The following is a 12,053-nucleotide window of genomic DNA, read 5'->3' on the forward strand; positions in this document are numbered from 1 at the left end:
CAGATTAATAAATTGTAAATTATAGCAGTTTTATATCAAAAGGGACATTCACTATAATAATTTGGAGTAGAAGGATTTATATTGGTCGGTTTTTTTATATGTTGATGGGGAAAATTCATTATTATTAGCATCAATAAGAACATCTACGAAAGGAATTATGTTGTTAGTGCTTAATACATATGTAAATGTTAATACGCAATTATTTTGGAAAGCTATTTGTAATGCGTTAATTTCTTTTTATTATTAATACGTATTAATATATCATCGACCGATCGTAGATAGATTGGAGTATTTTTATGCTGTTGAAAATTTTATTTTCTAGGTTACACGTATAAAAAAACTATTGACAGTTGAACCTAAAACAGAGCCCATGGCAACGCTATCTTTTTGTAAATGATATTGCCATAGTGGTCTAAAAATGAGACTTCAGTTGTATAGGCGAACAAAGGGTATTAAAGTTAATTTAAAGAGGGCATTGATTGGAATTATTATATATATTATTTACGATAGTGTCTATCATTTCTAGGACGGTAACATGAAAAAAATGCTGCCTAAATAGACACTATATATAATATTGATGAGCTATTTAATGAAACTCCATGGATTAAGGTAAACCTCTCAATTTTTATATTCCTTGTCGAATAATAAATTTGTCGTAATTTTCTTTCTATTAACAGAATTTTTTCCAAACTTTCCTTTATATTATACTCTATCTCGTGTATTTTTTTGTTTGGTTGGGATTGTCTTATAAATATTGATAAAAATATTTATATGGAATTTAAGTTTATATACTATACAATCTGTAATAATTATATACATACACACACACACACGCACACACACACACACACACACACACACACACACACACACACACACATATATATATATAGGGTCATCAGTATTTATCGTTACAATATAAAGTGGCTATATTTAGGAAATTAAACAAAATTTAGAATGTTTGCAAATGTATTATTGTAGAAAAACAATAGAAAGTTAATACACAAAATATTATTCGATATGTCCCCCATCTGCGTAAGTAACTAATTGAAGACTTTAGGAAATTACTTTCTGGGAGACTTTGGCACACTCCTTCTGCAGTTTGACCTTCAGAGCTTCCAAACTTTGATGTTGAGTGGCCAAGACCTTGATCCCAAGGTATGACCAGATCCCAAAATCAAGGAGATTCAGATTCGGTGAAGATACGGACAATTTCTCTTTGGGAATGAAGTGCGGGACATTATCAGAAAGCCACTCCTGAGTCTTTTTGGCCCCATGTGATGGTGCGGAGTCGTACTGAAAGACCAGGTTCGTTTATTGAAGTGTTTTTATGCCCAGGCCAACAATGCGCCAACGAGGATATTATCTTGATAGTTTTGCTGGTTCAATTTCACCTCCTGGTCAACAAAAAAGAGGGGACTTTTACCGGACTCTGTCACGGCTGCCCAGACCATCACTGATGCGGCACATTGTTTTCTTGTCACCACTCGAGATACTTCGTCCCCATCCCTCGACCAAACCTGATCGTTTTGGGTGTTAAAGTGGTGTTCAACATCAAATTTCTTCTCATCACTGAAAACGAGATTTGGTAGCGTGCCATCCTGAATGCAGAAAAGAAGAATCTGTGATCTTTGGAGTCGTTTATCAACAACGTGAGCAGAAAGGTGTTGTTTCTTGACATGCTTGAATGGAGACATCTTCAGGTCCTTTCGGAATACAGTTGACATGGTCCAATACAACACTCTTGACTCCTAAGCCAGATTCTGGATGGATCTCTTAGGATTCCTCCTGATCTTTTCTCTGATGGATTTAACAAGTTTAGGGGTTCTAGCTGTTCGAGGGCGACCTTACCCTGACCTATTCTGAATGTCTCCAGTCTCCTCAAAACGTTTTAAAATCCTCCACACCCGCGTTCTGTTACCTTTCAGGCTATCCTTCCTGGAGTTTCCTGCTTTAAACAGCTCAACAATTGCAGTTCGCTTGTCTAAAATACAACTCATGGTTATATTCTGGTATTTGAAAGTATAAAGATTTATGAATCAGTGTCAAAAATAGAGGAACACCGAGAAAAAATATTAAAGCTATAGTTCGAAATAGACTTTAACGCTTAATATCGATGACCCTATATATATATATATATATATATATATATATATATATATATATATATATATATATATATATCCTGTATATAATATTTTGATTGCAGAAATTCCCCTCTGGACCAAATTACGGTAGGTTTGCTACATATAAATTTATTATGTCTAAACTTTTACCAACTATCTTACGTAACTTTTAAACGCCGTTACATACACACTTATTCGTTATAATAAAATCATATCTTATTTCCTAGGAGATACATCATCACGATTGCAAAGATCTATAGACGAAATAGTTCGTATTTTACTCTCTATCTAAAAAGTGCTCCCACTCTCCCACTGAAGACCGGGTAAGTATATAACCATTATATTGACCTGACACCCTTATTAACTGAATTAAACACTCATAAACATACAACTAACGTTACACTTCATTAGTCGAAACAATAATTCTCCCCCTAAAATTCCACCTATTCTTATTGACTGCGACCATGATATTCTATTATTCCAGTATATACACAATCATGCAAAAAACGATCAGGTCAACCCTTAATCAATATGGCCGCTCAATCGCCATGCATTGTTTTAAATAATTTATACTTTCCTATCGTTACTTTTCCTTTATTTTACAGACTACTGTTTGAAAAAATTAACCATAACATCTAGCTTAAAATTACGCAAACAAAATAGTCGTAACTTTCGCATAAATAACTTAACGCAGCTACCTTAAATGATGTTTACATCTACTGCAAATACCGTTGCTTCGTTACCACAGCGTCGTAATTTATACCTTTCTCATTATTTGGATTAACATTATTTACATATTGTTACATTAAAAAAAATTAGGTTGCAACTTTCTTTTTATCATGTCCGGTTTCAGCGTCCTAAATTATGCGATGCTAAAGTTAACTGATCTCTTAATAGACGATTAGAAACTGTTCTATGTAACCGAGAATTAACAGAAAAACAACGAACCGCCGATACTTACATAACATGAAGCATTTACACAAAACGCGGCGGCACCTTTTACTTTGATTTAGCAGTAAGTGATACTCTACGGGTTTTCGAAACAATTAACGAACTAATAATATTCCAGTTGCTGATCAATAAATTTCTTATGAGTGATCGTCGGGGATCAGTTTTCAATTATAAGGTTCTACTAAATTGGACACGTACTTTGTGATCATCACCGAGAAAAATATTGCGACAATGTTTTTTTCAACCTTATAAATGAAAAATGATCTCGACGATAAATCATAATTTTTTTTCAATTTTATTTTTTTTAGTCTGAAAGTTAACTTTGTACTCGATGAAATTAAGTGAAAAAAGAAAAAAATGTAAATTGTAAAATTAAGAGAGATGGCACATTCATAAGTGTCCGCCAATTCTCTTAATAAAAGAGAGTTGTAGTAGCCACCTATATAAAAGTAGCACCGATCCTACATTGGGTTGATTGAGTGAAAACAAAAAAATGTTTCACTTTCAAAATCATAAAACCTATTTCTTTTTATAAAAACCACATTTTCCACCCTAAGCGTAAATTACGTCCAGATAAATTATCATTTTCATTACTTTTCATTCAGTCGGTGACTACATTTGCACCAGTTTTTTTTCTTTCTTTGACTGTTAAATAATTTACGCTGCTAAAGTACACATTTCCCCTTTATTACATTGCCTACGAATATACTTATTTGTTATATATTAATTTTTATTTTTTTAAATATAATTATTTTTTGTTTAGTTTTTTTCAGGAATCGTTTACAACACTGCTTTTTAGTTACTTTTTTTACCTTAGCACCAACTACACCATTTCTTTTAAACTGACGACTTCTATAGGTTTTAGACTCTGTTGAATAAGACACTCTGTTTTTAATTTGGCGGAGACAAGTAGTTTTCGAGATACAATGACATGCATTATGCACTGTCATTCATTGTTCTACACACACAAGATAAAAAAGTGTACTTCTTTCCGCACGACACTGCCCCCTTTTTTGGTTTATAATATTTGCGGGTGGCCATGCGGACAACATGTATAAAGGTTGAACTTGGTGCAAATACTTTGACAACCTCTCCCACTCATAAAATTGGGTGTCTATTCCGAAAGCCGTTCTTACCATGGCGAGGTTGGTCGTGTCTATTCTACACGACATTCTTAACATGAGGAGGTTACGGGTGCATATTCCGAAACCCGTTCTTAACATCAGGACGTTGGGGATTGGCCACCACCAAAAACCGTACTATGTTTTTTTACGAGGAGGGGAGCATGCTTCCACCGGGTAACGCTGCTTAACATGTCCTGCTACTATAATTTATAGATACACACATAAGAGAGAAAAACAGGGAGAAGGAGAAAGGGGCAACATAAAAATGAGAGAGAAAAAATAGAGAAAATAGGGCGAGCAAATAACGAAATAAACAGAGAACAAAGCAGGAGAGAGAAAAAATAGAAAGGAAAAATAAGAAGAGGATAAGATAGAGAACGACGGAATACAGAGCAGGATGACAGAAAGAATAAGAGAGAGAGACAGAGACAGCGATAAGAGAGAGAGAGAGAGAGAGAGAGAGAGAGAGCATGAAAAAAGCGCATATTATGACAGCATAGTATATTTTAAAATTCTTTGAACTTTTGAAAATTAGACGCCGTCTATTTACCTATAAATTGCCTCAGTCGAGAATGATTTATCTCTCTTGAACTGTGGACACAAAGAAATTGTGAGGGTTCCGTCTATAATTTTAAACACGTAGGGTGAATCAAAATAAAAGTTTCTGTAGATAAGAACAGGTCTGAACTGTCTTATTCTAACCTAACCGGAAAGCGAATCTTCAATCAGTGACTGCAGGTGCCTCCATGGGTGATGGCTCATCTGACGGACTCTGTACAACAATGCATATAACAGGAAATACCAGTGCAAAGAATTGCTTGTGTAAACGAAGTTCGCTCGCCGTTTTGTGCGGTAACAACGTTGTCGTTTCTACAGCTTGTTTGGAATGAATTTTAATCAAATATGATTTAATTAAAATGTTTGGATCAAATATTTTATTACAACATTAAGTTCTGAAACTTTTAATAAGATTACCAGACAGGACAAATATTTGCCAAGAGCTATAGTTATGATTTAACAAAATGCGTTCTATAGTTCTTTTTCGTGGTTTAACTCAAGTAAGTAATAACACGATATTTATCACAATTATTAAAGTTTTATTGATCTTTAGTAAGGACATGAGGTGCTATTATATAGATAATTCGTATGTACACCCGGCGTCAAAATTAACGAAGGTGAAAATTTTTCACCCGTGTTCGTAACATGTTCTATATTCCAGAGCTCGTAGTATATTTGATAGTAATCTATAATATAAACCTTACCTGTCTGTTTAAATGTATGTATGTATGTGCGTTTGCATGTCTGCCTAATACTTTCAACAGATTTTAATAAGATCGGTAGCGTCTTGAATCTAGACCCTTCGGACGACTAATATCGAAAAATTGGCTAAAATGATTAATATCTTCACCTTCAACTAAGCACTTTTCTACAGTGAGGGGTCGTTTTTTTCACCGATATTTTCAAAAGTCATCCCTCTTTTCGATTGACTAGCCTTAATTTAAGCTACGTCACTTCCGGTTTGGCGATGGGCGCAACAGCAAAGACGTCACGTTTTTTTACGTTCTTATCCGCCTTCGCGGTACGAGTTCGAACCTGCCTGTCCACTACCACTTTTTTCTTGCTCAACACACATCTCCAAACACCCGGGTAACACTGGCAACCATACTAGGCTATAATATAAATCTCACCTGTCTGTTTAAATGTATATATGTATGTATGTATATATGTGTGTTTGTATGTTTGCCTTATAATTTTGACAGAGGCGACGAATTTTGACGAGATCAGTATCGTTTTAAAGCTCTATTTTTCGGACGACAAATGTTGAAAAATTGACTAAAAACATTAATCCCTTTACCCTCAACTGGGCACTTTTCTATAGGCAGGGGTCGCCTTTTTCGCCGATATTTACGAAAGTCATCCCCTATTTCCGATTAACTAGCCCTTATTTAAACATTCGTCACTTCCGACTTGGCGATGGGCGCAACAGCAAAGACGTCACGTTTTTTTACGTTCTTTTCCTCCTTCGCAGTACGGGTTCGAGTCTGCCTGCCTACTACAATTTTTTTTTTTTTGCTCAACATACACCTCCAAACACCAAGACAACGCCGGGCACCCAGGCTAGTTTAATATAATCGGTGAAGTTTAAAGAAGAGAAAGAACAATCTTTCCAACTGAAAAATTAAAAAAAAAATATGATACAAGAAAAAACGTATCAATCGGTATAGAAAGAAAAAAAAGAAATAAAATATTTCATATATATTATTTGAGTTATTCAGACAAATATTCTATCTTGGGTGTGATTTTACCTTCGATGTTTTTCGTGTGTATCTTGACGAACTCGGCAATCTATATGTCCAACTTGGGAATCACCGTGGAATTTCTGACGAAACCCATGATTTAATGCTTAAGTAATTTGCTATCGTTTCATCAGCCATAATCGGGCAAAAGTTTGAAGTAATTTGTAACTGTATTTTTAATATCGCTTGTACATAAGCTAATGATATATAGAACAGATACTACACTATTACTCCGTTTTTTTATACAAAACATGTATTTAAAACAAATAACAAATAAGATTATGTAATCCACAAGCGAATATATGTTCCATTTAGTTGCACATATTTGCTGAGATGACGGCATCATGACGAACGAACATATACTACACTGCTCCGTTCTTCAAAAAGATGAGTTAATGTATTGACATATGATATAACAAACTAACATATGCTATACTATCTCTCAAATGAGGTCTCATGAACGGATACTACACTATCATCCCGTTAAAAGATAGTAAAAAAAATAATTTTCGATTATGTCAGTTTTTAATTAATTCATTCGAACTACTACTTCGTCCAATATATTAATCACTAGCATGGGTACCCGGCCTTGCCTGGGTTGACATGAAGTTCCGTTTTAAACACACCTGCTCTACTAATCATTTTCATCATGCGCAATGTGGATGCCCCCACAACAATTCCAAAAATATAAGAACGGATAAAAACATGTAAATGTAATCGCCACAAAAAAGAAGTACGTGATACTCTCTCCACCAGATATTTCGGTAGAAGGGATACAAAGAGAAGAAACTATTCTCTGGATATTGAGCACTTGAAAGCCCCCCCCCCAATAAATAATTAAAAATAAATCATTACATTTTTTGTTTCAATAAAATGGCAGTGAATGCCCGTGCGATCGCAAGAAAAAAATAAAATAAAATAAAAAAATAAGGCAAGTAGGTAGAACCCCTAAAAAATTGAAAATATACCAAAAATTAATTCCAAAAACAATTAAATGAATTTTTCCGTCATATTATGTTTCTAATGTAATCCCCCCCCCAAATATAAATTGTAATATTTCGTTTTGTTTATGAAATTGTAAGATGAAAGTACAGAATGGTCTCATAAAAAAATAAATTCATCGTTATTTTATGTTTCAAATATAATTCCCGCCCCTCCACCAAAAACAACAAACAAATTGTATTTGTCATGTTTTGCCCCACCCCCTCTTGTTCGACAAACTGGAAAAGATGCTACAGGTGATATGTCTCGTTGAATCCTGTTTGGCCAATAAGTGACTGCTCATTTCACCTTAAATATATATGGAAAAGTGATCCTCACTCTAAAATGTTAATTTTCTTTTTTGTCAAAATTTCCTTCATATTATTTATAAAGGCTGTTTAAACGTATTAGGCCAAAAATAGTAGGCCTTCATTTTTTAGGGGTTAAACGACGCTGGGTCACGTAGTAAAAATTTACCTTTTTTAATTAGAAAGTTAAGTTTGTAATTGATGAGATTAACGTGGCAAAAGAAAAAAACTGTAAATTGTGATATTTAGAGGCGAGGAGGCAGTAGATCTTTATTTTTTTAGGTGTTAAACGACGCTGGATCACATCGTAAAAATGTACCAATTTCTGTATATGCGTTTATAAAATAATAAAAACAAAGAAATTAATTTTTTTCAGTTTTTCGTAAGTGTTTTTTTTTGTTTGTTTGATATAAAAAAAAATACAATAAAAGCCAATTATTTTTTCCAGATAGAAATTTATTGAGATTACCAAAGTTTATTTGGTGATAGCTTTTTGTTTATGTTCCGAAGGGCAAATAACTCTAAAAAGATGTTTTAAAAATCGATGTTGGAATAATAATTCCAAATAAATTTAATTAAATACATTATCAATATAATTATTGTTTAAAATTTATTAAATAACAATTTTAAATAGAACACTTATAACAATTATATCGCTAGAAACATTAACTAAGATACCGCTATTTAATAAAATCGATTTTTCTTAATGTAATATACAAATGAGATGATCTTTTAACTGTATATAGTTTGCAAGAATCAAACTATATATACAAATAAATGAGAGAGTAAAGTAAGGAATCACATTGTGAACAAACTAGCAGACAAGAGTACGAATTTATATATATAGATTTTAAGAGTAATAAACTGAAGAATCAGGGTTCAATCTTCGATCATATTAACGACTCCAAAATATTTTTTGGACGATCCTTGCAAAACAGTAGGCATTATAAGGCGAGGATCAAAATAAAGGGCACGATTTTGTGAAAGTAGTGGCATCTTTTCAAACACCATCGATATAGTAGCTATTTAAAAGAGGATCTTCGGGTTGCCCTCGAATATGGCCGACTACTTTACTTTTTTACTGACAATACCTTCCCTATATATTTTAAGCTTAGTCTCGTAGTAAAATCAACTCAAAATTGAATATCTTCAGCCCCAAACTAAATAAACCCAAAGTTAAAAATAGTCTCGTCTGCATAGTGTATCTTTTATGTTTTCGGCTTTAAATCTTGAAAAAAGCTATCACACATAGCCTTATGTAAATGTTTAGTAGTGCTTTTTTATACTTTATAGGCATAAATACTAATAAAGATGTATATTTTTTTCTTGTAAAAAAACAAAAAAAAAACAAAAAACAAATCAAAAATAGTATATACCTTACTTTATATTTGTATTATCTTCTAAACAGAGGAATTCATGAAAACTGTATAATGCTATTCTTGTCTACACCGCTGGCTAAGTTTGACGACCGATACACTGGTTGTTGCCGTCGCCATTCTAACGAATACGTTATTATTGACGTGCGCTTTTTTTCTATGGCATGAAATATAAATAAGATGAACTTCAGTTTAACGCAGTTTATTTATTCGTCTAGTTTCCGCAACACTAACTTTCTAGACGTGGGGAAGACTTGCGTATCCTGGACGTCTTTTATATCTCGAGGCTTAGTCGTAATCGGTTGGGTGGAGAGTATTTCTTTTGACTCCTTTTCACCTCTTCGCGGTTTGACGAGATAAATATGCTGTAATTTCTCATTTAGAAGAGTTCCTTTCAAATATTCCTGTTTCACATATTAAGCTTCTTACTATCAGATGTTATTCTAGCAATTCGCTTTTCAAAAAGTTTTGAAGAAATCAATAATATGTCCTCTCTCTCTCCATATATATATATATATATATATATATATATATATATATATATATATATATATACTCCTATAAATTCGTTTTTCTTTTGTGTGTATTGATATTCATATTAAAAACCCTCTTTTCTATTAGTATATATTTGCTTTCCCACCAAAGTAACATGTGACACGAGGTCGTTTTTAAAGTAGGGTTAAGCCAGCTCCCCGAAAAAAAGGGGAAAAGTGGCACTCTGGTTGGGTCCAAAAATAGTAATTGTTCCAGTATAGAGGGGTTCCCTTCCATTGACTGGGACAAATTACCTTAAGTGCAGCATCTGCAGAACAGGTACTATACTTTGATCCCGGCCCGAAGGACAGGGCAACAGAAAAGAGGCAAGGTATTTATTTGCTCCCCCACCGAGCAGATTAGGCAGGAGGCCGATTTTTAATGTGAGGAGTGAAGGGGAAATGGGGACCAACTCCCCGGGGAGTAGGGGAGCTGGATAGTGACAATTAGTAAGAAGGGTTTCCCCTACATTGATCAAGGTCTGATATGTGGAGGTTCCCCCACATATGGTCTTTGCTTGCAGTATCTGCCGGACCAGATACTACACTTTGATCTTGGCCCGAAGGCCAAAAACAACAGAAAAAAGGCAAGCCTCTTTTCTATTTATTGTATTTATTTGCTTCCCCACCAAAGCAAATTAGGCACAAGGCTATTTTTAATGTGGGGTAAAAACCAGCTCCCCTAAAAGTAGGCAAAAAGGGGGCACTCTGGTTACCAAAAATAATAATTGTCCCAGTATAGAGGGTTTCCCCTCCATTGACTGGTGCAAATTATCTGAAGTGCAGCATCTGCAGAACAGATACTACATTTTGATCCCGGCCCGAAGGCCAAAAACAACAGAAAGAAGGCAAGCCTCTTTTCTACTTATTTAAAAAGAAACTACAATTTTCTTATATATGGGTTGTGGAATCGCATTCACTAGCAAACGATCTAGCTAATTTGCATATTCTTTTAAACATTCATTTTAATTAATTCCCTATTACTTGCTTCTGTTTTCTAATAGGATAATCATCTTTAGTTAACTATTTCGTGTAATTATATTCATGAAGATATTCTACATTATTTATACTTGCATAATATTTGCGTAAAAAGTTTATAGTAAACACAAAATTGTTTCCATATATATTTATGTATCTATCTCTATATCTATATAAGTGAACGTGTCTGTGGGTCTGTCTGTGTGTCTGTGTTTTTTTTTTTTTGCTAAGCATACACATCCAAACACCCGGGCAACACCGAGAACCCATGCTAGTATATCTATAATAGTGAATGTGTGTGTGTGTGTCTGTATGTGTGTGTCTGTATGTGTGTGTCTGTGTACATTTCCATACGCAATAACTCTGTAAATTTTAAGTCTACAGGCTCGAAATTTGATATACAGGTTACTGAGATTTGTTTTCAGCCAGATAGTTAGCTGGTAAGGGTTCAAAATTTAGCGATTTGATCTTTCAGAACTCTACCAAACTCCACCAATAATTTTGGGTCTAAATACTTGAAATTTTAGATATAGGTTCCTTGGATATGGATCTAGCTTAATAACTTGATTTGAACCCAACACAGTAAATGTTAAGGGGGTCATAATAGGGGTCAAAGTTAAAAAAGATTGACCTCTGTGGTCTCTACTAAATTACTCAGACAAATTCTGGTCTAAACATTTGAAATTTTGCATAAAGGGTATTTAGAGATTGGGCAAGGTTTTTATCGGTTTGGGTCGAAAAATTTTAGTTGCCAATATATAAATGTATGTATATATGTATGTTTGCATATCTGCCTAAAACTTTCGACAGAGGTTACGTATTTTACCAAGATCAGTATCGTTTTTAAGTTCGGCCTTTCGGGCGACAATTATCGAAAAATTGGCTAAAAACATTAATATCTTCACATTCAACTGGGCACTTTTCTACAGGGGGGGGCTTTTTCGCCAATATATGTGAAAGTCATCCTCCCCTTTCGATTTCTAGCCTTAATTTAAACCTACGTCACTTCCGGTTTGGCGGTGGTCGTAACGGCAAAGACGTCAGTTTTTTTCCCGTTCTTTTCCTCCTTCACGGTACGGGTTCGAGCCTGCCTTTAGGGGTCAAAGTTAAAAAAATTGAGCTAAACGTTTCGGTTTCAATTCTCGGTGATGGCGCATGAAGCATTCTTTTTATATTTTTAAATCATTACTATATATTGCATCCAATCTCTCTCTCTCTCTCTCTCTCTCTATATATATATATATATATATATATATATATATATATATAAACTGGTAGTAAAGGAAGAATATTATACAGAAAGGCATTCCTTTACATATTCAAACTTTTAGAGATATACATATGCACGTAACCTTATGAACAGTACATAGGGACCGAGC

The 12,053-nt window shown here is 34.1% G+C and overlaps 1 protein-coding gene across 1 annotated transcript; it reads right to left on the reverse strand.

Annotated features, from left to right (window-relative positions):
* Nucleotides 1–1,328: 1,328 nt before the first annotated feature.
* LOC145281133 (uncharacterized) lies at nt 1,329–1,727 on the reverse strand. Its single transcript, XM_080132193.1, has one exon. It carries the CDS (start codon nt 1,725–1,727, stop codon nt 1,329–1,331), a length of 399 nt encoding a protein of 132 aa, XP_079988319.1.
* Between the last annotated feature and the right edge of the window lie 10,326 nt (nt 1,728–12,053).

This window comes from Euprymna scolopes, chromosome 1 (genome assembly GCF_053919585.1).
Source record: "Euprymna scolopes isolate OS-2025 chromosome 1, ASM5391958v1, whole genome shotgun sequence".
Classification (NCBI taxonomy): domain Eukaryota; kingdom Metazoa; phylum Mollusca; class Cephalopoda; order Sepiida; family Sepiolidae; genus Euprymna; species Euprymna scolopes.